This window comes from Lepidochelys olivacea (genome assembly GCF_965140295.1).
Source record: "Lepidochelys olivacea isolate rLepOli2 genome assembly, chromosome: 11".
Classification (NCBI taxonomy): domain Eukaryota; kingdom Metazoa; phylum Chordata; order Testudines; family Cheloniidae; genus Lepidochelys; species Lepidochelys olivacea.
The window spans coordinates 68,107,360-68,133,964 of record NC_140421.1 but is presented as its reverse complement, the minus strand read 5'-3'; the positions used below and the strand labels follow the sequence as shown (position 1 = coordinate 68,133,964).

Sequence of the window (26,605 nt, the reverse complement as noted above, 5' to 3'; positions counted from 1 at the left end):
TGTTAAGAATTTCAGGGGACAGAAAAAGGACTGCCTTCTCAGCATGCACCTATAACTGAAGGACACTGATGAGAAACAATTTGATAAACCATGTAATGGAGGAGAAGGCAACGACAGACTGCAACATCCTTGGTCTCTGTGAAACACGATGAAGAAAGGAGATGGAAGTGAAATGGAGAGATGAAAGTACCTTCATGTTGGGAAAAAGAAAAAGCCCAAGAACCATTGGAGGAATTGGCTTCATCATCAACATGGAATGTTCTTCAAAAATCATCTCCTGAAAGTTTAAGTCATCCTGCATTGGGGTGCTACACCTCCAACTGAACAAGAAGAGCACCCTCAGAATTATTCAGATCTATTCTCCCACAAGCACGTGCAAAGATGACAATGTGGAAGAATTCTATCAGGAGCTCGAGGAAACCCTCACTCAAAAATCCACATATACGATCGCAATGGGAGATTTCAACACCAAAGTTGGAAGAGCGAAAGAAAGTGAAAGTTTCATTGGAAGGTATGGCATTGGCGAATGGAATCCACAAGGAGAATGACTGGCAACTTTGGTGGAGATGAAAGAAATGTTCATTGGTAACACCTGGTTTAAGAAGAAGGCTAAGAGGAGGTGGACTTGATCACACCCAATGTGAAGAACAAGAACAAGATTGACTATATTCTGATCGACAAGTGGCACATTGTACAAGACAGCTCAGTAGTGCCATCATTTAACACCAGTAGTGACCATTGCTTGCTCAGAGCATGGCTCAACTTCAACAAAAAGGTGGAGAAGAAAGCGCTACAGATGGCAAATCAGAGACAGTGGCCAAAAATATTCGATGAGGCAATCTTGAAAGTGAACGTTTCCAAGGAAGACTGGAGTCTTTAGATAAAATCTTCACTGATAAATTGAGGCAATGCATGAAATTAGCCAAGAAAGAAAGACCAAAAAGAGTGAAAGGAAGAATCTCAGAGGAAACGTGGAACTTGCTGGAGAAGCGGTGGGATATGAAGTGAAATGATGGTAACAAACTTGAGTCACAGTGAGGGGGAATGGCTCAGAGACAGCAAGAAATAAACTAAGCTTTGTCGTAGGGATGGAGCATTATTGTACGTATAGCAGGAACTTTACATATTATAATCAGTATGTGTGCCTTCACAAACTGTCACAGGATCGTGAGACATTCCTACAAGATACGCAATTTCATGAGGGGGAAATATCTGTTCATGAAGACTGTTTACAAAAGAGATATATGGAGATTTTAAGATCAAGATGGGATGTTTTTCTAAAAGATACACTCTAATTCAAACAGGAATTATTTCAGGGAAGGTGTATGGCCTGTGTTATAAAGGAGGGCAAATTAGATGATCACAATGGTAACTTCTGGCTTTATAACACGGTGACAATGAGAAACCTATCCTTCGTGCACAGAACTTACCTTCATGTTGAATGTAGCATGATTACAGGAATGCAGGTGACCATAAAAAGTCTGAGCACAGAGGCCCTAGGAAATCAACCAAAAAAAAGAAAACAATTAAATGATTTAGAGTTATGTAAATTACAGTATTTCCTTATAAATACCGAGCTTGATTTTACTGTCATGTACAAAGATGCACGTCACTCAACATGCTAAAAATTAGCCACTGCACTTCTGCATTCATGACAAGGAGCAGATTTTTTAAAGACATGTGATGATGCACATCTGCTTCCACAATTGTGCTTAGTAGAAAAGATGCATTAAAATATTGTCAGCTAATGGCTCTCTTACAAAACACTTTTAATGAACTAGACACATACAATTAGAGTCCTTTGGAAAGCAGAGTGCCAGCTTTCAGTGAATGCTTCAATAATGATTTAATAAAGTGTAGTGATTTTATATATATTACTGTGATGCTGTATGATTGAAATATGTCCATTTATATAATGGATATTGCCACTGTTATACAATTGCAACAAATCTTGTACGAAGTACATCATCTAAGGGATCAATGGAAAAGTTACAAGATATCAAATATGATTATCCTGGTAAAATCCGTGTTTCATCTCTGTACCTAAAGTTATGAATATTGGCTATGGACTTATCTTATACATGTAGTATTCCTGGGTAACACCCACCAGGTAAGATTTACATCAAGGCTAGAGAGCTTTGTGTTGATGGTCCATCAAAGACACTTAGCTCTCACAATGGGCCATAGAAGAAACTCATTCCACCCAGATAGCTCTTCCTGCAGATGCCTCAGCCTCTAAGGGGCCAACGGCCACACCCTGTGAGTCATCAAGCCATGTAAGGATATCCAATATGCTCATGTGATCCTGGACTCCATCTTGTGCGAGTAACTTTCCACAAACTGGGCTGTGAGCTTTGTTTGAGACAGTAAAATTCCAGGCACATGGCAAAGGGTAAAAAAGACCTCCGAGATATTTCCATTTTGCCTTTTTCCCACTCTGATTCTCTGGACTCTGGATTTACAACAAAAAGGAGTATTTCAAACTATGGATTGAGGACCTTCCAATTTTTGGAAGTTACCAGTGAGACTTTACAAACTAGTAGTCTATTCCATCACTGCTACAAACCAGATATAAGGACTTTGCAGTTATTGGTATGTATACGATCTATTAATCATTATTAACTCTCTTCTTTTCTTTTATTAATAAACCTTTAGATTTTAGTTACTAAAGGATTGGCAGCAGCATGATTATTGGGTAACACCTGAGTTATATATTGACCTGGCTCCATGGCTGATCTCTTGGGATTAAAGAACTTTATATGTGATGAAAGTGGTTTTCAGTAACCACTCCTCATAGAGTCCAGTGTCTGGGTGGTGAGACAAGGGCTGGAATACCCAAGGACACTGCATCTTTGAATTCCTGTTAACCAGTGTGTTGAGACAGAAGTTTACCTTTGTTACTGGCTTGGTATGGTATAATCTAATAATAGAATAACCACCAGTTTGGGGTAAATTGGTCTGATTTCTCAGCATTTTGTCCTGAATCTAGTATCTCAGCTGTGATCCACTGAGACACGGTGTCAGTTACATATACACCTTTAATGTCTGTCTTAAGAACCCAAAAGCAGTGAAATCAAAATTCATTATCTTCTATTGCCCTCCCCAGTAGGCTGTAGTTGACCTAGGGAGGCCCATAGTATAGGTCAGATGTCATCTCAGATTTCTGACATGTGCTCTGTGGACAGCAGGCATCCAAACTACAATATCTCCTGCCTGGGAAAGAGATGGCCAAGATGGGAGAAAGGAGCTAGTCAACCTATGCTCTCCAAACATGGGAAGCAGCCTACTGGCAAAGAAGTCAGCAGTTAGCAACCTACAATGCCTCGTCCTGGGAACAGATGACCTGGGTCTTCAGGGGATGGAGGACTGGCATAAAAGGCTCCAAGTTTGCCTCCACTATGCCAGCCTGATCCCTCCCAGAGAGATCTAACCTCCCTCCAGTTCCACACACCCTCAACAAACTACTCCCTTCCTCTGAAATCTGGCTCTTCTATACTGGGAGCGTTTACCAGAGCTCTCCCCTACCTTGGAGGGATGTTCTTCTCAAGGGCCTTCCCTGTTGGTAAGCTGGGCCATGGGGAGAAAAGAATCCCCCATCTTAATAAAAATAAGTACAAACTGACCCAAAGGGAAATAGCATTAAAATGCCTTCCATTAAAAATAGCCAAAGGTTTTGGGCAAAGCATCACATGTTAAGAAACCACTCTGCACTTTGGGCAATATTTTACTGGCATTGGAACCAATCAATAGTTATGTAAATGTGACCAACAGCAAGAACTGCTACTGAGGTTGCACCGTATAATACCCCCTCTATTTTTATGCTCACTTTATCTGAAATTCTTATTTTAGCTGAATTTACAATCATTATGCTCAACCCAATGCTGTTATTTGGGGAAAATTTTAAACTCTGTTTAACCATTCATGAGTATGAGAGAGTGAAAAATTACAGGTTTTCCACCGAGGAAAGATTTTAATGTACTCTTTGGGGCATGCATAACTCAAAAATTGTTGAAATTCATAAGACAAACTTTCACAGCAAGGTTAGTCCTAGTCTCTAGGCTAATTTGCAAAGAAAAAAAGTACTTTTATGCATAGTATGGAATTTCTATTAAGTTTATAGTTATCTTACTCCCTTGCTGCAGACATATACACAACACAATACTTCATGCCATCTTAACCCTACTGGTCACTGGTTCCATGACTCAACCAGTCCTCAGTCCTCCTTCCTGGAGCTGGGTTATAATCCCAACAGCCCCTTTACTTCTTGCAGGGCCTGGTTTTTCCCCACGTGGCACTCACCAACTACTGCTTCCTCAGGCCAGCTGCAGCTTCTCAGACTTCCATCCTGCCTGACACTCCTAGCTCTATATAACTGGAGTGTTACAAGCTCCCACTCAACCTCCGCCTCTCCCTTTTGTCCCTAGGCCTGGCCTGAGTTAGTCACATGACCTCATTATTACTCATCCTCCCCACCTGGGAAGGTGAGCTAAGCATGTTGCAGGTGAGGCTGAGGCCCATCTCCCCTTACTGGGCCCAGCCACCCTGTGACAAGGACAGCACACAAAAAAAGTATAATACAGCAGTTGCCCAGTAGGGACGCATCAATTAGAAGTAACGGAGGAGGAAAAGGACCTTGGAGTATTGGTTGATCATAGAATGATTATGAGTCGCCAATGTCATATGGCCGTGAAAAAAGCTAATGCGGTCTTGGGATGCATCAGGAGAGGTATTTCCAGTAGGGATAAGGAGGTTTTAGTACCGTTATATAAGGCACTGGTGAGACCTCACCTGGAATACTGTGTGCAGTTCTGGTCTCCCATGTTTAAGAAGGATGAATTCAAACTGGAACAGGTACAGAGAAGGGTGACTAGGATGATCCGAGAAATGGAAAACTTGTCTTATGAAAGGAGACTCAAGGAGCTTGGTTTGTTTAGCCTCACTAAAAGAAGGTTAAGGGGAGATATGATTGCTCTCTATAAATATATCAGAGGGATAAATACCAGAGAGGGAGAGGAATTATTTAAGCTCAGTACCAATGTGGACACAAGAACAAATGGATATAAACTGGCCACTAGGAAATTTAGATTAGAAATTAGACGAAGGTTTCTAACCATCAGAGGAGTGAAGTTTTGGAATAGCCTTCCGAGGGAAGTAGTGGGGGCAAAAGATCTATCTTGCTTTAAGATTAAACTCGATAAGTTTATGGAGAAGATGGTATGATGGGATAACATGGTTTTGGTAATTAAATATTCATGGTAAATAGGCCCAATGGCCTGTGATGAGCTATTAGATGGGGTGAGATCCGAGTTACCCAGGAAAGAATTTTCTGTAGTATCTGGCTGGTGAATCTTGCCCATATGGTCAGGGTTTAGCTGATCACCATATTTGGGGTTGGGAAGGAATTTTCCTCCAGGGCAGATTGGAAGGCCCTGGAGGTTTTTCGCCTTCCTCTGTAGCATGGGGCACGGGTCACTTGATGGAGGATTCTCTGCTCCTTGAAGTCTTTAAACTACGATTTGAGGACTTCAATAGCACAGATATAGGTGTGAGGTTTTTTTTGTAGGAGTGGTGGGTGAAATTCTGTGGCCTGCGTTGTGCAGGAGGTCAGACTAGATGATCATAATGGTCCCTTCTGACCTAAATATCTATGAATCTATGAATCTACATGGAACTTCATTTGGGACTCAGGAGACCTAGGTACTATTCTAGGCTCTGCTGCTAAGCTGCTGCGTGACCATGGGCAAATCACGTCACTGCTCTGTGCCTCAGTTTCCCTATCTGTAAAATGGGGATAATGATATTTGCGTGTTTGGATATCTACTGTTGAAAAGCACTCTGCTGGAACAAGGTACTATTCTCATGGAAATTTTGCAATACAAATATAGCAATAATAAAAGGAAAAACAAACCATTACAAAATTCCATTATCTAAACTTCAGTTATAGGAAGAAAAAGATTTACAAAATGGGCTTAATGCTCTACTTGTGTTACTCCATTGTCTTCAATGGACACACAGCAACAAAAAATTTGGCCCTATATATTTAAAAGGGTTATAAATAATCAAACCACCACCCATAAACCCTGATAAAAAAGAAAATTTAAATATTCATTACCCAATTATGAATTCTCTCTTAGCAGAGAAACATTATTACACACAATCCCCAGGGTAGATAGTGAGAGATAAATTAAATTTGGATAATAACATAATAGGAGATGGGAAGAGTGTAACCGAATATTCATGAAAAGTCTGGTGAAGAAGAATTCTGAGAATACAAAATCTAGTTTGTGTCCTAGTGGCACTGTCAAGCTACATGTCAAAGCATTTTTTGCATCAGTGTAGTCATGGAAAATATACTTTGGCCCCTTTAAATTAATGTGTTGTTTGGTAGGATGAAGGGCAGTGACTTGCACTCTGATATATATATATATATTTTTTAAAAAATCCATCTTTTCCCAAGCATGGGAATTCAGAAGGAAAAGACAAGAAACATGTGGACACAATCCCCCCGAATGAGCACTTCTTGACTTTCCTTCTAGAAAGATCTCAATCTTTATCACCAATGAATGAAACAGACAATGGTCTTGTAAGGTGTTTCTAAATAGTGTCCCTGAAGAGTAATTACAACAACGCCACTAGATTCATCATAATATGTAGTGTATCAGCAGATCAAATTTAATTGCTAATAATAATTGCAAATAAATCTAATATATTTAATCTAATATTTCAGAGTTTACATTTTATTGTTCCCTTTAGCACCCCCAGTTGTGGTAAGATTTGTACTCTAACTGCATACATAAAAACTATATGACTGCACCTGCAAACCCTTACTGATGAACATAGTGCTTACTACAGTGAGCAGCCCCATTGAGGTCAAGAGGTAATAAGTATTTTCAGGATCAGAGCCCATGGTAAGAAAATGTTACGTTTGCAAAATTGAACACTCAAAAGTGAATTAATGATGCACACACAACCTTAACACTGCCTCCCCCTTGCATACACATTCTGCTTTGGTCTTTAATTATTTGATTGTATATTAGTATATCCTCAGGACCCTGGTCTCATTCAATGTGAAATTTACCCCATGCAGACTGCCTGCACAAGAGGTGTAAGTCCCAGTTAAGAAGTATTTTGAATGCCCTATGTCCAGGGGTGAATTTCCCACTGAGTTAAGAGGAGGAGCCCAGTGGAATGAATTAGGCAGGGGTCCTGCAGAACAGGCTTTTGTGGAGCTCCCACTAAGGCAATGTGGTTCTGCAGTGTCTTCAGGGCAGAGTCCCTTTGCAATTAGCATAATCTGGTCCATACAGTATTAGAAGTAATTGTTAAAGGCGCAAGAATATCCCATAACTCATGGTTACAGCACTCTCCTGACAGCTGGGAGAACCCTGTTCAAATCCATTCTCCGCATCTGGCAGAAATAGGAATTGAATTTGCATCATCCACATCCTAGGTGAGTGCTCTAACCATGAGGCTAAAAGGCTAACACCACCACCGTTTCCTCTGGTCATACTTTAAATGGGACTGGATACAGTAGGCATGCTCAAAGTCTGCCTATCAGATCAGGCCCCGCGCACAACTTAGGTTGCTGAACATATCTAGTCTTTCCCTGGTTTGTGAATTGCTTTGGGGCCTAGGTGGGAGATAAGTGTCTGGGTGCTTACAGTGAGGCAGCAGTGCCCAGAGGCAGAAACTTAAGCACTGAGGGAACTTTTACTCTGAAAACTTAGGCATCAAGTGAGTTTAGGTGCCTTTAGGGTTCGACAAGAGCTTTGTGAGTTGCAATGGAACCAAAACTGGGATTTAGGCACCTCAATCTGAGACTGAGGTGCCTACATTAGAGGTTTAGGTGCCTAAGTTCTATCATGGATCCCACCTACATAGAGCAGATGCAAACATTGTTGGCACTCCAGCACTTTACACCATAATGCCTGGCTTACTGACAGTACTTCTTGCCACCAAGAAAGCAATGAGGATGCCTGATATTTGACAAAACCTCTCCATTTACAAGAGTGTTAGAGGCAAACTCTGGAACACAGTACTTTGCCCCATATAATGAGAGACAAGATCTGTTAGAAAGACAACATCTTATCCCAACATCAATATTTTGGAAGATTCTCCGATTTGGGTCCAAAGTTCCTGAGACATTATTGTCACAAGTCCAATGACCATCAAACTATGTCTCTCCAGCGAGAGAAAAATAAAAGAGCAAACTGTTTATTATAGAATTCCATAGTTTTAAAAGAGCAACAAATTTATCCAGTTCCCCCCTAAGGAATGTATTAATATCCTTGGGTACAAAGCCCAGGAGCCTCACGGGGCACTAAATTATGAAGAATACCATATTCATTTTTAAACTGAGTCACCAGTCTTTTGAGATCTTGGAAATTTAAATTAGTAAAACTGGGTTTTCCTCCACTCTCTTTGAATTACTAGCTGCTAGCCACTTCCTTTTATGTGCACTACTTTCTTCTTTTGTAGCTTTGCCATGAAACTAACAATCAAAGAAAAACACCACAGCAGCAGCATTCACTGAAAGGAAACAAGTATTAAAAGTGAAGCATTTGTTGATAAAAATGGATATAAATATTCTTTTTCATTTCAAAGCTTTAAACTTCTATTTGAATTAGTGTTTATAAATAACACAGAAAAACATCCCTTGGTGCTTATCAAACTGTTAGCTTTCACTAAATATAGCTGTTAATTGCCTGTCTGGGATTAGAGTCATCTGAATGATCTTAAAAGACCCTGATGATGCGTCTATTTTTAAACCTCAGCACAAAAGAAAAGGTAGCTTCAGAAAGCATTTTGCCATTTTCTTGGAGCAGAGAAGCTAAAATAGGTAACCTTGAAGCAATCCTCATGGAACACTGAAACAAGGAACCTGAGTTCAAATAATTTCTTAGGTCTAATTTACACCACGCAAAAAGCCAGGGAATTCAGTGCCATGGGTGAAATTCTGTTCTAATTTCTCCTTGCTATTGAGTGATGCATATCTAGGCAAAACAGGACAAGTTAAGGATAGAGATTTCAGCCCAGCTCTTCATTTCTTTTCATCTATGGAATTAAGTTAGACCATTAACTGCTTACCACAGCAGTTGGGTTTCCCTGATATGTATTTAATTGCTAGTTTAACAAAATCCATTGAGCCATTTTTGATTTACGTGAGTGTGAAAACAATATTGTGCTGCATGTTTTAAGGTGCTGCTCAACCATTTTGAAGGCCTTGATCATTTGAACTCTTTTGGGACTGAGAATGTCATACCACGGGTGATAGACTTCCACAAAGAGCACATCCTTTACAGGGCTGAAAAGTTTGGTTGAGAAGTGTTATAACTGATTCAATATAATGTGCTATGTAAGTGCAGTACATCATTTTCTTTACTGATTTAATCCTTTATGATCTTTTAGATATACACATCTGAGCGTATCTACACACAGCTGCAGCGGCACAGGAGCTAGCAAACAGAGCTGTAAACAGGGGAGTTTGAGTGGGAGTTCTGTTGGAGGAGAAGGTGTTTGTGTGTGTTTGGTTTTGTATTGGTAGTATCTGTATGTGTAGAGGCTTGGAGGGGCTTTGTGCTGGGAGAGAAGCTGAGCCCTGATTGGGGGCGGGGCTTCACTGACTAGGGGTCCTATAAAGGTAGCAGCCAGTCAGGCAGCGGCACAGGAGCTAGCAAACAGAGCTGTAAACAGGGGAGTTTGAGTGGGAGTTTGTCTTGTGGTGCTTGTGTGGGGTTTGGTTTTGCTGTGGGTGGTGGTGTTTTGGTGTGGTTTGTGTTTCCCAGATTAACAGGATTTAGGTGGGAAGGCTATGCCAGATTCAGAGGTGGCAGTGGGAGTGACCCATGTAGCAGATGACACAATGAAGATGACTGGATGTGGAAGCTGTGGTATGTACATGATCCTGGAGGGGGCACCTGGTAAGAGTTTTCTCTGCATGAAATGCCGTCTGATAGAGCTGATGGAGGAAAAGATCAGAGGTTTGGAGATGCAGGTGGAAAGTCTGGTAGAGTTTAGGAAGGGGTTTGAGCAGATTATGGAGCAAAGACATGAGGTATCTGAAGGGAAAAGCTCAGACTTGCAGATGGAAGCAGGACTAGGGAATTCTGAGGGGAGACTGGGTGAGGAAAGTGGTCAGTGGAAGCATGTGACTAAAAGAACTAGGCAGAGGAAAAGACGGGCTAGTGAAGGAGAAATAGAGCTTCAGAATAGGTTTGCAGAGTTGGAAAATGAAGAAGGGGCTCAGCAGGTAGTCACTGAAGGTGATAGGGCAAGGAAGAAGAGAAGAGCGGTTAGTCCTATAGGAAAAGGGGAAGAGTTAATGGAGATTACACCAAATATGAGCCCCAGGAGGATACAGGATGGGTTAAAAAGGATTACAAGGGAGAATGGGAATGGAAAGAACTTGCAGCCAGAGGGAACAGGGGATAGACTGGAGAATAGCACCGTCACTAGGAAAAGGCAGGTCTATGTGATTGGGGACTCTTTACTGAGAAGAATAGATAGGCCTGTAACCAGAGCTGATCCAGAAAATAGGAGGGTGTGCTGTCTTCCAGGTGCTAAGATACGGGATGTAGACCTGAGGTTGAAAAGGATTCTAAAGGGAGCGGGAAAGAATCCCCTAATTATCCTTCATGTGGGAACAAATGATACGGCTAGATTCTCGCTGGAAAGTATTAAGGGAGACTATGCTAGGCTGGGGAGGACGCTTAAGGAAATTGAGGCTCAGGTGATCTTTAGTGGGATTCTGCCTGTTCCTAGAGAAGGGCAACAAAGGTGTGACAAGATTATGACTATCAATAGATGGCTTAGGCAGTGGTGCTATAAGGAGGGCTTTGGGATGTATGGCCATTGGGAGGCATTCATGGATAGAGGACAGTTCTCTCGGGATGGACTTCATCTGAGTAGGGAAGGAAATAGACTTCTAGGATGGAGGCTGGCACAACTGATTAAGAGAGCTTTAAACTAGGAATTTGGGGGAGATGGTTGGGAGATGTCCAGGTAATCTCCACGCCAGAATTTAGCATAGAGTGGAAAGAAAATGAAGTAAGAGTGGATACAGCTGTAGGTAGGAGGAAGGGCAGTGTAGATACAAGTCTAATAGGTTATACTGGTAGTAAAATAACCGTGCCTAATAGGGTACAGAATGTGAGTGAGGCCAAACAGCAAAAATTAAGATGTTTGTACACTAATGCAAGGAGCCTAGGTAACAAAATGGAGGAATTAGAGTTACTGGTGCAGGAAGTGAAACCAGATATTATAGGTATAACAGAGACCTGGTGGAATAGTAGTCATGACTGGGCTACAGGTATTGAAGGGTATGTGCTGTTTAGGAAAGACCGAAATAAAGGTAAAGGTGGTGGAGTAGCATTGTATATCAATGATGAGATAGAATGTAAATAAATAAGAAGCGATGAAATGGATATGACTGAGTCTGTCTGGGCAACAATTAAATTGGGGAAGAAAACTATTAGAGCCTCCCCTGGGATAGTGCTTGGGGTGTGCTATAGACCGCCGGGATCTAATTTGGATATGGATAGAGCCCTTTTTAATGTTTTTAATAAAGTAAATACTAATGGAAACTGTGTGATCATGGGAGACTTTAACTTCCCAGATATAGACTGGAGGACGAGTGCTAGTAATAATAATAGGGCTCAGATTTTCCTAGATGCGATAGCTGATGGATTCCTTCAGCAAGTAGTTGCTGAACCGACTAGAGGGGATGCCATTTTAGATTTGGTCTTGGTGAGTAATGAGGACCTCATAGAGGAAATGGTTGTAGGGGATAATCTTGGCTCAAGTGATCATGAGCTAATTCAGTTCAAACTGAATGGAAGGATTAACAAAAATAAATCTGCAACTAGGGTTTTTGATTTCAAAAGGGCTGACTTTCAAAAATTAAGGAAATTAGTTAGGGAAGTGGATTGGACTGAAGAATTTATGGGTTTAAAGGTAGAGGAGGCCTGGGATTATTTTAAATTAAAGCTGCAGAAGCTATCGGAAGCCTGCATCCCAAGAAAGGGGAAAAAATTCATAGGCAGGAGTTGTAGACCAAGCTGGATGAGCAAGCATCTTAGAGAGGTAATTAAGAAAAAGCAGAAAGCATATAGGGAGTGGAAGAAGGGAGGGATCAGTAAGGAAAGCTACCTTATTGAGGTCAGAATATGTAGGGATAAAGTGAGACAGGCTAAAAGTCAAGTAGAGTTGGACCTTGCAAAGGGAATTAAAACCAATAGTAAAAGGTTCTATAGTCATATAAATAGGAAGAAAACAAAGAAAGAAGAAGTGGGACCGCTAAAAACTGAGGATGGAGTGGAGGTCAAGGATAATCTAGGCATGGCCCAATATCTAAACAAATACTTTGCCTCAGTCTTTAATAAGACTAAAGAGGATCTTAGGGATAATGGTAGCATGATAAATGGGAATGAGGATATGGAGGTAGACATCACCATATCTGAGGTAGAAGCGAAACTCAAACAGCTTAATGGGACTAAATTGGGGGGCCCAGATAATCTTCATCCAAGAATATTAAAAGAATTGGCACAAGAAATTGCAAGCCCATTAGCAAGAATTTTTAATGAATCTGTAAACTCAGGGGTTGTACCGTATGATTGGAGAATTGCTAACATAGTTCCTATTTTTAAGAAAGGGAAAAAAAGTGATCCAAGTAATTATAGGCCTGTTAGTTTGACATCTGTAGTATGCAAGGTCTTGGAAAAAATTTTGAAGGAGAAGGTAGTTAAGGACATTGAAGTCAATGGTAAATGGGACAAAATACAACATGGTTTTACAAAAGGTAGATCGTGCCAAACCAACCTGATCTCCTTCTTTGAGAGAGTAACAGATTTTTTAGATAAAGGAAACGCAGTGGATCTAATTTACTTAGATTTTAGTAAGGCGTTTGATACTGTGCCACATGGGGAATTATTAGTTAAATTGGATAAGATGGGCATCAATAGGAAAATTGAAAGGTGGATAGGGAATTGGTTAAAGGGGAGACTACAACGGGTCCTACTGAAAGGTGAACTGTCAAGTTGGAGGGAGATTACCAGTGGAGTTCCTCAAGGATCAGTTTTGGGACCAATCTTATTTAATCTTTTTATTACTGACCTGGGCACAAAAAGTGGGAGTGTGCTAATAAAGTTTGCAGATGATACAAAGCTGGGAGGTATTGCTAATTTAGAGAAGGACAGGGATACCCTACAGGAGGATCTGGATGACCTTGTAAACTGGAGTAATAGGAATAGGATGAAATTTAATAGTGAGAAGTGTAAGGTCATGCATTTAGGGATTAATAACAAGAATTTTAGTTATAAGCTAGGGACGCATCAACTAGAAGTAACGGAGGAGAAAAAGGACCTTGGAGTATTGGTTGATCATAGGATGACTATGAGCTGCCAATGTGATATGGCTGTGAAAAAAGCTAATGTCGTCTTGGGATGCATCAGGAGAGGTATTTCCAGTAGGGATAAGGAGGTTTTAGTACCGTTATATAAGGCACTGGTGAGACCTCACCTGGAATACTGTGTGCAGTTCTGGTCTCCCATGTTTAAGAAGGATGAATTCAAACTGGAACAGGTACAGAGAAGGGCTACTAGGATGATCCGAGGAATGGAAAACTTGTCTTATGAAAGGAGACTCAGGGAGCTTGGCTTGTTTAGCCTAACTAAAAGAAGGTTGAGGGGAGATATGATTGCTCTCTATAAATATATCCGAGGGATAAATACCAGAGAGGGAGAGGAATTATTTAAACTCAGTACCAATGTGGACACAAGAACAAATGGATATAAACTGGCCACTAGGAAATTTAGATTAGAAATTAGACGAAGGTTTCTAACCATCAGAGGAGTGAAGTTTTGGAATAGCCTTCCGAGGGAAGTAGTGGGGGCAAAAGATCTATCTTGCTTTAAGATTAAACTCGATAAGTTTATGGAGGAGATGGTATGATGGGATAACATGGTTTTGGTAATTAAATATTCATGGTAAATAGGCCCAATGGCCTGTGATGGGTTTTTAGATGGGGTAAGATCCAAGTTACCCGGGAAAGAATTTTCTGTAGTATCTGGCTGATGAATCTTGCCCATATGCTCAGGGTTTAGCTGATCGCCATATTTGGGGTCGGGAAGGAATTTTCCTCCAGGGCAGATTGGAAGGCCCTGGAGGTTTTTCGCCTTCCTCTGTAGCATGGGGCACGGGTCACTTGCTGGAGGATTCTCTGCTCCTTGAGGTCTTCAAACTACAATTTGAGGACTTCAATAGCACAGATATAGGTGTGAGGTCTTTTTTAGGAGTGGTGGGTGAAATTCTGTGGCCTGCATTGTGCAGGAGGTCAGACTAGATGATCATAATGGTCCCTTCTGACCTAAATATCTATGAATCTATGAATCTATACACCTGTTTACATGGACAGAGATTCAAATATGCAGGACTTCTTGGCCTTCCTGGGAGTTCTAGAGCCTTCAAGAAGTGCACCTACAGGGACTGGTGAGTGCACTCAGAAAAGTTTTTACACAGCAAAACACTCATCGGTATTTTCACTGGTCTTTGTGACTTGGAAAGAATGCTATGATCCCTGAGTGCACCTTAAAGAAATACTCATGGGCCAATGAACACATCCTTTCTTCAAATAACCATATGCCTTACACGTCCAAATAGGAAGTCCTAACTTTTGTACACTAAAGTAGAAAACATATGTATTAATTAAAATAATGTCTTGCGCTTACATAACGCTGTTCATCAGAGGATGGACTTTACAAATGATGCCCTGTGAGGTAGGTAATTAGTAGTATTATCTCCCTTGTACAGGTGGAGTAACTAAGGTACAGAGTGATTAAGTGACCTGTCTCAGGTCACACGGGAAGTCTGTGGCAGTGTCAGGAAACAACTATTGGGATATCATCACAAGCAACTATAAATCAAGGCCCTGAAACTGAGACACCCCTCAAAATGCATTCATTGGAAAATTTCAAATGAAGGGGGTTTTTTGTAATGTTTCGCAAACAGTACTGGACTTTGAATGAAAAAGTCCTTTGAAAACCCATGATTAAAGAAGATAAGAAATGTTGACACTAAAGAATCATTGTGTTTTCTGTAACTCCTCCCCCACAAAGAGACAGGGGTATAATGATATATACATATCGAATATGACACTGAAATGTCAAAATGAATAATTGTTAAATGGTAAGGGTAAAAGTTTTGATAGATTGATAGTAATAATTTGTAATAATGGATAGTGGGTGAGTTTAAATGAGGTAACACTTCGGCTCAGTTCTTGCAGGCATAAGTGTAGTTTTGCCAGTTCTTCTTTTACCCAGAATTGCCAATCTGTTTAAAATGATGTTGTTGCTGATGGAACAAAGATAATGTTGTTCTGGAAGTTTTGAGGAAGAAACATACAAATCTGTAACAAGAAGAGATGTTTTACTGAGAAAACCCAGGATATAAAAACAGCAGAAAAAATGCAGGAGTTGGGTAAATTAAAATGTCCAGGTTACATAAAGAATTAAAGGGTGGCTGTGATAGAAGCTGATTGGAGAAAAGAAATATGGAATGTGAAAATGTATAAAAGAAGTGAACAGGGCCCAAATCAGAGAAACAATGGACCGAGAACTGAAGGAACAGGACTGAAGGACCAGACAAAGAGATCAGAGGAGGCAATAACCAGCATGAAATACAAGCTAACTTTCCCAGTGTCCCAGAATTAGGAAATCTGGGCCCTACACCTATTCTGTTTTGTCTGATATTATTTTCTGGCATAAATATATGTTCAGACACTGTAAGTAACACTAATTCTGTCTGAAATTGTATAAATAAAGGCGAGAATTGATTAAGTCTAAATTGGGTGGACTTGTGACTCAGTTCCCCCATTTTACACCCTCCCCCCAACACAACCTACATCTCTCAGCTTTCACGCCCAAGTTTCAATCACAAGACCAGCCTTCCCTTCAACAGGAAAAAAAAAAATCTGCGAGTGAACCGCCAAGGTTGGGAACGTAAGCACAACAAAATTAAGATGCCCATCATATTAATTCTGTCACATTGCACATAAATATTATGGCAAACCCAGTGGCATTAGAGCAATTTTTATAATGACGGTGCTGAAAGCCATTGAACCAAAATGTAAACCTTGTATATGATGGAAACAACTTTAAGCCGGGGGTGCTGCTGCATCCTCAGCACCCGCAGATCCAGCACCTCTGGGCACATCTTTGAATCGACACATACAGCACCACGGTCAACAGATCAGTAAAAATATGGAAGGAACTAAGGTAACTTTGCTTTGGGAGTACTTATTTCTGACTTTCCTCACTCCTGTGCATTTGAACTTCCCCTTAACGTAGCATTAACATAGCTTTTGGATTAAATTATTCTTCCAAGATATAAATGTTCAAACTTATTTTTCTTAATTGGGAAGAAAAATGTGCTTTCAGGCCAAGACCTTGAATGCTAAGTCAGTTCAAAGTGAACCTTGGAGGCTCTCCTGGCAAACCCTGAATACAAGGGTTTGTAATAGAAATGCTGACAGACCCCATTCATGCCTCTGTAATATAATCTGACTCCACGATAAATGTTTCATGAATTAAGAAAGTTGAAAAAGCCTTTCTGTTTGACTTTGTTCTTGAGATGAAAGCAAATCATCTTTTTGTCTTCTCCCCACACTTGGATTTCTAATACGGCAGTCTGCTAAAACCCTAAACCAGAGGCAGTATTTGAACAGACATGACCATGTAGGGTACCCTCTTCTATGAACTCCTGAAGGATTCATCAGCTTCCAACTCAACAGAAAAAAGTTTCAACAAACCAGAGGAATGGAAAAAATATAGTTTTGTGACCTATTTACTAAACATTTACAGAGTTTCGGTGCACTGTTTAAACAACTATCTTCCCCAGAGAAGGTTTTAAAAATAGATGTAATTGAAAAACAGATCGCTGACAATTTGACCGAGGTCTTCTCCACCGTAGGAAGTCTACCACTTTTTGACAAAGGGTGTCAAGAACTGTACAACCTTCCCTCGGGCAGCGTAGGACAAGTCAACGGAATTCAGTACTTGTTGAATAGAAGTTTTTAGCTTGTTTATCCAATATTTATAGTTCAGTCAGCTTTGCTACAATGAGTGTTGAACTCAATTGATCAAGATCACGCCAGAGGATAAACTATTTCCAAAGATCTTGAGGGGGTAGGGTGGGATTCATTTTTTAAACCTATGGCTCATTTTTTCTAGACACACATTTTCAACCAGTCCATCAGGGTCCCACTGGAAAAGAATAGCAGTAGTACTCTCCCATATGCCACCTACATGAGACACCGAAAGGTGAGATCATCATGAGACTCCTCTCACAATAGCTCTTCATATTAAGATCAGCCTTCCCTTACTTATTTGGCTTTACCAGCAGAGAAATAGTGGATAACATTGACTTTTAAATCAACATTATTCTTCAGAGTCAACCACCTTTCTAATTAATAGGAACAGTTTGCATCCCTCTCACAGTTATTGTTCAAGACTATCTGGAGACTCAGCCTCAGGCATTAGTTGTATTAGTCTTTACTTGGTTCATGCTTCTTAGTTTACCCTTGCAGCTAAAAGGGCTATAGTTTAATTTGTGTTTTTTTGTTTACACTGAATCAGTCCCATTGAATGGTAAGGGACTGTGTAATAACAGAGGTGCCATCTTCAAGGTAAGATGTGAAACTGAGGCTCTGAGCACTCATGATCACAAAGATCCCATGAAACACTGAGGTGTGTTAATCAGCTTTTCAGGATGGGGATGCTGAGAAATCAAACCATGCAGATCTAAATTCCACATAATCCTGCTTCTGAGGCTAGCGCTCTTTCCTATTGCTCTTTAGGGCACCTCTGACTGCAAGCCCTCTGCCAACATTTCTCTTTTGTTGTCCTCAAAGGGGCTGGTGGACCGATCTCCTCTGCCTCCAACTTGCTTTTCAGCCCAGGTTGTTCCCCTAATCCAGGGTGCACCAGGTGACCACATCCACTATCATGCAGTTTCAGCGGCGCTAGTGTCTTTAAACAATACATGAGTGTCTCTGGGGAGAGGAAAACCTCCAGAAGGAAGAAGGGTCTGGGACACATGCCGGCAGCCAATGCTGTTAAAGTTAGTGAAGGGTCATAGACACTCTCTAAATCATAGTGCAAAAGCTGGAAACCACTAGTTGTCCCAAATAGTACACAGTTGCTAAGGAACCAGAACAATTTTCTGCCTACCACACTCAGAATTATGGGATGCCTTCATCTGTGCTCTCATTTTAGCAGTACTGGCAATTGAAATGTCTCCAGCAACTACAGAACCCTACGGGGGGAGGAGTCAGCCATTGTCTGCTCCTCCTCCTACTGAATACCAGTGAAGGGTAGTCTGTACCTAGCAAGCTGCAAGACGAAGAAAGTGAGCACACAGTTCCCCCTCCCCCTGGAAGGGGAGCGGGGACTAGAGACGGCCATGTGGCTTGGGAGAGGGAGAGTGTAAGGTTGGATGGACCACCTCTTAAAAGACATCCAAGGTATTTATGGAATATCAATGTCCTTGAAGGGAAGGATGTATGAGGAGCTGTAGCTGGAAGGACCTAAGGATTATACAAAGTGTTTATTCACCTGGTTGATGTCCGCAGACAACACTAGAAACAGAACCCATTCCTTCTTCAAATGGATTCTGAGATCTACATGAACATATCAGATTGCCACTGCGTTAAGCACCCAATTTAGATGATTGTATTCCTCCCCCTGTAATTTTAGTGGTCCACCCTACAGAAGTTCTGGAGAACAATGGTCAATCAAGATGGCCAGTGCCACCCTGCTAATGAGGGTGAGTGTGTCCCTCAGCTCTGCTCACTGCATGAGTGGGATGAGACCCTTCTCTCTCACAGAACAGGGTAGTTTACTTTTATTGTAGCTAAAGGTCACATTAAATGAACTCATGATTCCAAAACTCTGAAAAGCATACAAGAGTTTTCATGAGTTATGTTCAAGTGGTATGGATATAATAGGTCTCTCTCATGTTCAGTCTTCTGAGCCTCAGTTATCTTAACCTAGGAAGGAGCACTACAAAAAAAGATCAGATTAACTGAATTTGCTAATGGTGCCTAATAAGGGAAGTAGTGATCACAGTGAAAGCAGAAAGGAACATTCAAAAGAATTTATGTTGGCCTTATAAATGAGATGACACGAAGGTGGATGTCAATACAAGTAATATATAAGTGGACTTGAATTAAATATAAGAAATAGAGATGAGTCCAAACTGGAAAATCTGCCAATTCTCTTTCCTCCCCAGATTTCAAGAGCAGGAGATTGATATTCAAGTTCCCTGCCTTTAAAATCTTAATTCTCTGTGAAACCAAATATAGAAAGAGTCTTATTTTTTTGGATGTGGTTCAAATGCAGCCCAAGTTTGTGGAAAGCTAACAAAAAGAGCTGATCTCATAAGATGTCCACCATTTCTCCACACCTTCTGTGGTTGTAAAGTCCTTGCATGTGTCCAGTGATTGTATTTTTAAAGCTGTACACTCTATGTCTTCTCTACCTAGGACTCTCAATAAATAAAATACATAAAATCTACAACTCAGGCTGGCACGAATATTGCAAAATCTCTTGAGTTTTCCATTCTATTTCAGTTAAAATCTCTTGAAAAGCGCTCACAACATTTAGGCACATTCAAACGAGAACCATAGCCTTGGTTCAGACTCAGACCCAAACACCAACCCGTTATTTAATTCACACCAGAACAGTACTTATTTGCCTATCTTGAATAAACAAAACTAAGTTGTTTAACTAGAACAAACAACTTAGAAAACATTGCAGGCAACCTATGGAAGAGTTGCCTGCAATAACGAAGGATGGCTCAAGGATAGGGAATGGTTAATAAGCCTCTTCCATTTTCAAAGTGCCAGTGAGAATCCAAATCAGGTCAGTGGTAGCAAAGCTATTACCCATCTGACTGCTATTTTCTTTTTTAAAATCCCATTTTTATTTTTAAAAACTCATTAGTAACAATACTGCATTTACACTGTGCATTCTATTGTCAAACCTGTTATATGGGGAACATACCCCATCCAAGTTTAACATGGCAAATCAATGGAGAAATAAACCAAAAAAAGGAAGATTAAAAAAAGAAGCTATAAACAACCCTGCAATTTTTATTAAAGCTTTCAGTAATAATTTGTGATTGGCATTTTATACTCTTGTGTCTTAGTGTTTGTTCTGTGCAATTTTGGTCCAATAAAATATATGATCTTACCCACCTTGTTTGTTCTGTATCCTTTATTGTCTTCATTAATCTACAAGGTGGGTTGATTGTGCTATAGATTTTCAAATGTATATGTTCAGCTCCTTCACCATCTAATTGCTGTTCCTTGGTTTATGAGCAAATAATGTGTGATCTCAGTCCATTATCCTACTGGGCAGAGAGCCATAACCCCAATTGGCACCCAAATTAGCAGTCTCGGCAGAGAAACCCAGCACTGAATGGGAATGGAAAGTAAACCACTTGCTCATCCAGGGCTTTCTGTCTGAGGAGTTGTGAAAGGTTCATCAAAAATTCCTAAAGTCTGTCAAATTTCAAAATGCTGAATTTCAAATGTTGTCAATGTTTTGAAACTCAGTCAGTTTTAACCCACTCTAATCATTTGATCAGGTTTGACAGATTCTTTGGGCGGAGGGTGGAAATTTTTTCTTAGCTTTTATTTAAAATTTGAATATTTCAATTAAATGTCAGTATAACAGTGACAGGATGGTGCTTCCCATTAAATTTAGTCAGAACCACATCCTGAGTTAATAAATTCTTAGGCCTACGGCCTCTGAATTTGTTCATCCCAGGATACAGTTATCACTTAAAAAGGCAGCATCCTCATGATCATGATTACCATACATTGCAATATATGTGTAGTAAATGTTTTTCGTTTAGATACTGAATTACGGAATGGGTCAGATCCTGGGCCCATTGAAGTTAATGGCAAAATTCCTATCAGTTTTAATCATAGGATCTCATCCTGCAATGCTTGTTTCTACAAAACTCACATGGATTTCAGTGTTGTATTACATATTGCAGTAGCTATCCCAAATCATGTAGGCTCAGATCCAGGAAGGTACTTAAACACACGCTTTAAACTTTAAGCACATGAAATCAATTGGACTAATCACATGCTTAAAGGTAAAAGCACATAGAATCATAGAATCATAGAATATCAGGGTTGGAAGGGACCCCAGAAGGTCATCTAGTCCAACCCCCTGCTCAAAGCAGGACCAATTCCCAGTTAAATCATCAAATCATCATCACATGCTTACGTATCATGCTAAAGGGCAGCTTCTGGATTTTCAAAATGGCTCACTGCTGGCCTAACTCTGCTCTCATTAGATTGCCCACAGTTCACATCAGTGGGAACAGAATTAGGCCAGTACTGTGTGATTTTGAGAGTCCCTTCTACATTATATAACCCATATAACTCTCTGATCACACTGCAGGAAAACAATTTCTAATTTTTATATTTTGTGGTTACTTAAAAATATATGTAATTGAGTTCAGCTTTGTTCATATTTCCCTGTAAAGAATAGTTCTGACGTAAATGGAAAGGGAATTTCTGTTTCATTTTTTGTACCCAGGCATTGTGTTTGATGACTGAATTCACAGGAGTATAAACTATGTAATGACCCCTGCAGTCTTCAAAACCAGAAAATCTTACACAGGCTGTAATGGGACAGCACTAGTGTTGCCAACTTTCTATTTCAAAAACTGAACACCCTAGCCCCACCCCCTTCCCTGAGGCTCCTCCCCCGATCATTACATTCCCCCTCCCTCAGTGGCTCATTCCCCCCACCCTCACTCACTTTCACTGGGCTGGAGCAGGGGTTGGGGTGCTGGAGAGGGTGAGGACTCCAGCTGGGGATGGAGGCTCTGGGGTGGGGCTGGGGATGAGGGATTTTGGGTGCACAAGGGGGCTCAGGGCTGGGCAGGGGGTTGAGATGTGGGCTTACCTCAGGTGGCTCCCGGTCGGCGGTACTGCAGAGCCAAGGCAGGCGGTCTGCCTGTCCTGGGGCACTGCCCTGCGATCCAGAAGCAGCCATCAATTCTGGCTCCTAGGTGGGCGGGGAGGGCAAGAGGTTCCATGGCATGCACTGCTCTCGCCCACAGACCTCCCCCCCACCATTGACCAATGGGAGTACAGAGCTGGTGCTTGGGGTGGGGGCAGCATGCAGACCCCGTGGCCCCCCGCCTAGGAGCTGAAAACCGGATGCCTGTCAGCCCTACCCACTCCCTGTCAGCAACTCCAGTCCCAGCAGCCAGCCAGGAGCTCTCTTTGCTCCCCTGGTCCCTGCTCACACTGAGGATTCTGTCGTCTGCTGCTCTTTCAGCCGGCAATCCAGCCCTCTCCCTTCCAGCTCCAGACAGAAACTAACTGCTGCGCTATTCTGCAGCTCCTTTTATATGGCCCCGCTGGGCCCTGACCGGCTACTCCCTGCAACCTCTCTCATTGGCTGCTTCCCCACAACCACTCTAGGTTACCTGGAGGACTTCTCTTCTGCTCCTCTCTGCGAGGGGGTGTGGCAGGACCTTGAGGCCTCCAGCAGGGGTCACTGGGCCTAGTCTACCCCGTCACATGGACACATCCCATGGCAAAGAAAATATCAATGCCAGTTGCTTTTGATTAACGTTAAACAAATAACGGGATAAGAGGCCATTAATAAAATGAGATGTCAAAAAATAAAAGCTGACCAGAAGCACTTTCTCCTGAAAGATTTCTTGCCTGTTACAGACAAAGTTGTCAAGACAAAAATGAGTTCTCCAAAACCCATTTAGCACCTGAAGAGAATAAGCACTGATGGGCCCACGAACGCCACCTATTCGACAGCAGTGTTCCCAAGATGCTAGTATAGCAAACAAACACTGAGAAGAGTAACACTCCTTGAAGCATTTTCACAGTTCAGTAGTGAAATTGCAGCATGACTTCAAGTTAATTGGAGGGCATGTCTGCATCAGCACTTGCCAAGCTGCAAGCTGGGGTGAATATCTACAGCGTTCCAGCATGCTGCACACTAAGTATCCGCGTGGACCCTGTTGCCGCACACTAAACATTTCCTACTGTGCATGGATGTACTGCAATTTGAAACAACCATATGTCACTGTATATATATGGAAAGAAAAGTTTATTTTTGAAATCTGAGTTTTTTGGACATTTGGGTGGAAGTCTCTGACCAAATCTATTCTGTTTCTGTCGTACACTGTATAAAATATTAGTTGCATTTATTTTAATATTGCAAAATGACAATATTGGCCTGATCCTGCAGTCCTTATTCAGGCAAAGCTCCCAGGGACTCAGTGGGAGTTCTGCCTGAGTGAGGATTGCTGGACAGTTCCTTACAGTATGTAATGGAAAACAGAAAATACACACAGCAAACTCACATTATAGTAGATCTATCATTTTATATAGTCTGCGGACAAAAGAATTTCAGCCTTAGGGTTTTGCGAGTTATTAAAGGCAGCCAGCTCCAAAATTGTTAGTGCAATAATCTCATTGACACATACAAGTTAGGAAATAGAGGTCTCATTAACAAAGCCTCTAGTCTTTATTAGATCATATAAATAACCAAGAAAGCCTGCAAAAGATCGATTACAGCCTTTAAAATGTTTACAGAATTTGTGTTTAATTAAGACCATTTTAATATGCAAATCAAGGCTAATTATCCTCATTTATTAATGTTAGTCTGCCTGGGCTCTGAACAGCTTCAGCTGTGGGAAAGATAACTGCATCCTGTTTCTGTTGTTCTTTCAAAGGGGAACGGCAGAGGAAACCATCAAGTTCTGCCACCAGTATGTACTAAGGCTTTCAAAACTGCATTTCTGTTTACCATTTGGAGATCGAGGTAAAAAAAATGCTCAATGTAGCATAAAATCTAGCTGATGTGTTAAGCACTTCTTCACCCACTATTTTTCTGAGTGCTTTAATTAATGCATTTCCTTCAAAGTATGTGATCCCTCTGGGAGCTTCTTTTGGTGAAAACCTGCCCTTCTTCAGTGCAGTGATTGAACGGATTGGTTTCTAACACAGCACATTTTCAATTAGAAGTTGATATCAGGGCATGGTCAGCCCCCTCCACCCACCGGAAATGGAAGCCTCCTACGTTGAAAAGCCAAGGCATTATAGCAAAGCCCTAGGAAATTAAACATGAAGCAAACAAGACCATGAAGAACCCAACAGCCTTCATCCACATGAAGGGAGAAGAGGCTAGTGGGGAATAAAAAGCAGCAAGGGGGGAAACAAATGTCTGTATTTTGATACCTTTAGAATGAAAATTAAAGCCTTTAAAATCCCACCTGAATTTGTTCCGAGAAAAAGGTAGGAAGAGCCAGAGCTGAGTTCTTGTAAAAATCATCTTCCTTTTTTCCCCTCCCCACTCCACTATTCTCCTGCCTCCAGAGTGAACTCTTAAGACTTCACAATCCAGAGAATCATTCGCCATTGTTCAGTATTGACTTGTTATAGAGGGCATAGGGGTTTTATGCAGTGGGGAAAATGTGAAATGCTTCTGTTTGCCACCTGCCCCATTCTAAAATCGATGTCTCTATTTTCTTTTCTTGTATTGTAAATGGGTGGCCTTGGATAGCTCAGAGGGCAAAAGTGGAGGTTTTCCACCTCTGATTCTTCTGTGATACCATACTAGACACTTTTAAATGTTCTGGGAAAATAAAATCACATAGAAAAAACACAGGCAACCACTGTAGGTTCCTGCTTTTTGAGATAAAGAGATCAGAGCAGGAAAAAAACAAGATTTCACGAATAGTCATGTACAGTCCCCATTCCACAGATCAGAAGCAGCGCTGAGAAGGCTGGTGCTGCCCCCAGAGTCATGAGGGGCTAGGCAATGAGCAGACAAAAGAAGCTGGCCTTTCTGCCTACCACAGAGCTGGTAGACAGACTGGCTAGACAGCTAGAAGGAAATCCAGCTGCCAGCTGTTTCCAATTGGATAATGAGGATGGAATTTGAGAAGGGACTTTAAAGGCTGATGGAGAGGGCACATAAGGGCATATCAAGCCTAAACGGAATCTAAGATCTGGCTTTAGGGGACAGGCCCAAGGAGCAGCATGAGTCATGGTCCCCATGAGCCTGCATCACATCTAAGGATCAGTTCCTGCCCAAAGGGAAGAAAGTGCCTTAATCCGGGACTAATGAGCCATGGCTGGAGGGGTTGTGGAGCCTCTTTGTGACTGATGGAGGGAGAATTCTTTTTAGGCATCTTGGATTTGTGCCAGTCTTCAACTGGCTGTTCTTCGCAATGACACCAGGATTCTGGACGTGCTAAGAGAGCACCGGGACATTTCTCTGTGTTGGAGCAATCCCTGAGGGAATTCCTGCCTTCTGAAAGGTTGCAAGCATTTGAAACAACCTTGTGCCGGATGGGTGCTCCTATTACAGTCTCATTTTCTATTGTAAGTTATTGTTTGTAATTAGAGACTTTGGCACTTTCTGGCCTTTATTACATGAGAATATACGGCTGGGATTTTCAAAGGTGCCTGGAGACCTAGGAAGCCCAAATCCCACTAAGGTTATTTTTACACAACAACTGGGAGGCAACCCTGAAGCATGTGTAAGCCTACCTGAGCCAGCTTGCTAAAAATAGCAGTGTCCTATGGGCTAGCCTCTGAAGTACAATGCCCACCCAGGACTCTAGGTATGTACTCTGGAAGTTAGCTTGTGCTGCCATAGCTACACTACTGTTTTTAGTGAGCTGTTAGGATATAGACATTCAGGCCTGCCTGTAAAGACCTATACTTTAAGAATGTAGGTGTATGTTTATCATTTAGCCAGTTACAGAGGTATAAAAGAAAGAATCTGTGTAAGGGCCTTCTCTCACTGTGACAGTCTGAGGCCTTGTTCTTAGGCCAATGCCTTTGGCTAAGCAGCAGAGGCAGCCATAAACTGGGAAGCGAACGGTCACATCCTCACATCCCAAACAAGTCGATCTGGGGCTGTTAGCAAGGTGATCCGATCTATCACCTCCAGGGAAAGGGAAGAGCCTAGAAGATGTAAAAGGAAATTTAGGTTGATAGTTTTCTCTCTGGTAAGAACTCACTTATCAATAGACACAGCTGGGAAACCCTTATGTCTTTATAAAGGTACTTGTGAAATCCTTACTTCTGTATTGTTTTGTCATTATAGTTCCCACTTTGCTATTGTTTATTTGCATGGTCTCTGTCTGGTTCTGTGATTGTTTCTGTCTGCTGTATAATTAATTTTGCTGGGTGTAAACTAATTAAGGTGGTGGGATACAATTGGTTAGCTAATCATGTTACAATATATTAGGATTGGTTAGGTAATTTTCAGTAGAATGAATGGTTAAGGTATAGCTAAGAATATTACTATATAAATTAGGGGCAAAGAGGAAGTAAGTTGGGATTCAAAAATAAGGAAAAGGGAACTTGGATTTAAGCTTGCTGGAAGTTCACCCAAATAAACATCAAATTGTTTGCATCTTCGGACTTTGGGTATTGTTGCTCTCTGTTCATGCGAGAAGGACCAGGGAAGGGGGAGAGTGAAGGAATAAGCTAGAGAGCTAGCTCCATAAAATCTAGCTCAGGCATGCCTACACATGCTGTCCCAAACTG

General features: G+C 41.3%; 1 protein-coding gene across 5 annotated transcripts in view; it reads right to left on the bottom strand.

The window, feature by feature from the left end:
- SPAG16 (sperm associated antigen 16) overlaps positions 1–26,605 on the bottom strand; it is a gene marked incomplete at its 5' end in the record, with an annotated part of 730,962 nt that overhangs the window by 173,130 nt on the left and 531,227 nt on the right. For 4 of the 5 annotated variants that reach the window (XM_084643191.1, XM_084643189.1, XM_084643190.1 and 1 more), the window contains one exon: positions 1,431–1,496. The exons of the other annotated variant lie outside the window; for it this stretch is intronic. In XM_084643191.1, the coding sequence (XP_084499317.1) occupies positions 1,431–1,496 (66 nt within the window). The remainder of the gene's footprint in view (positions 1–1,430; positions 1,497–26,605) is intronic. 5 annotated transcript variants of the gene reach the window in all.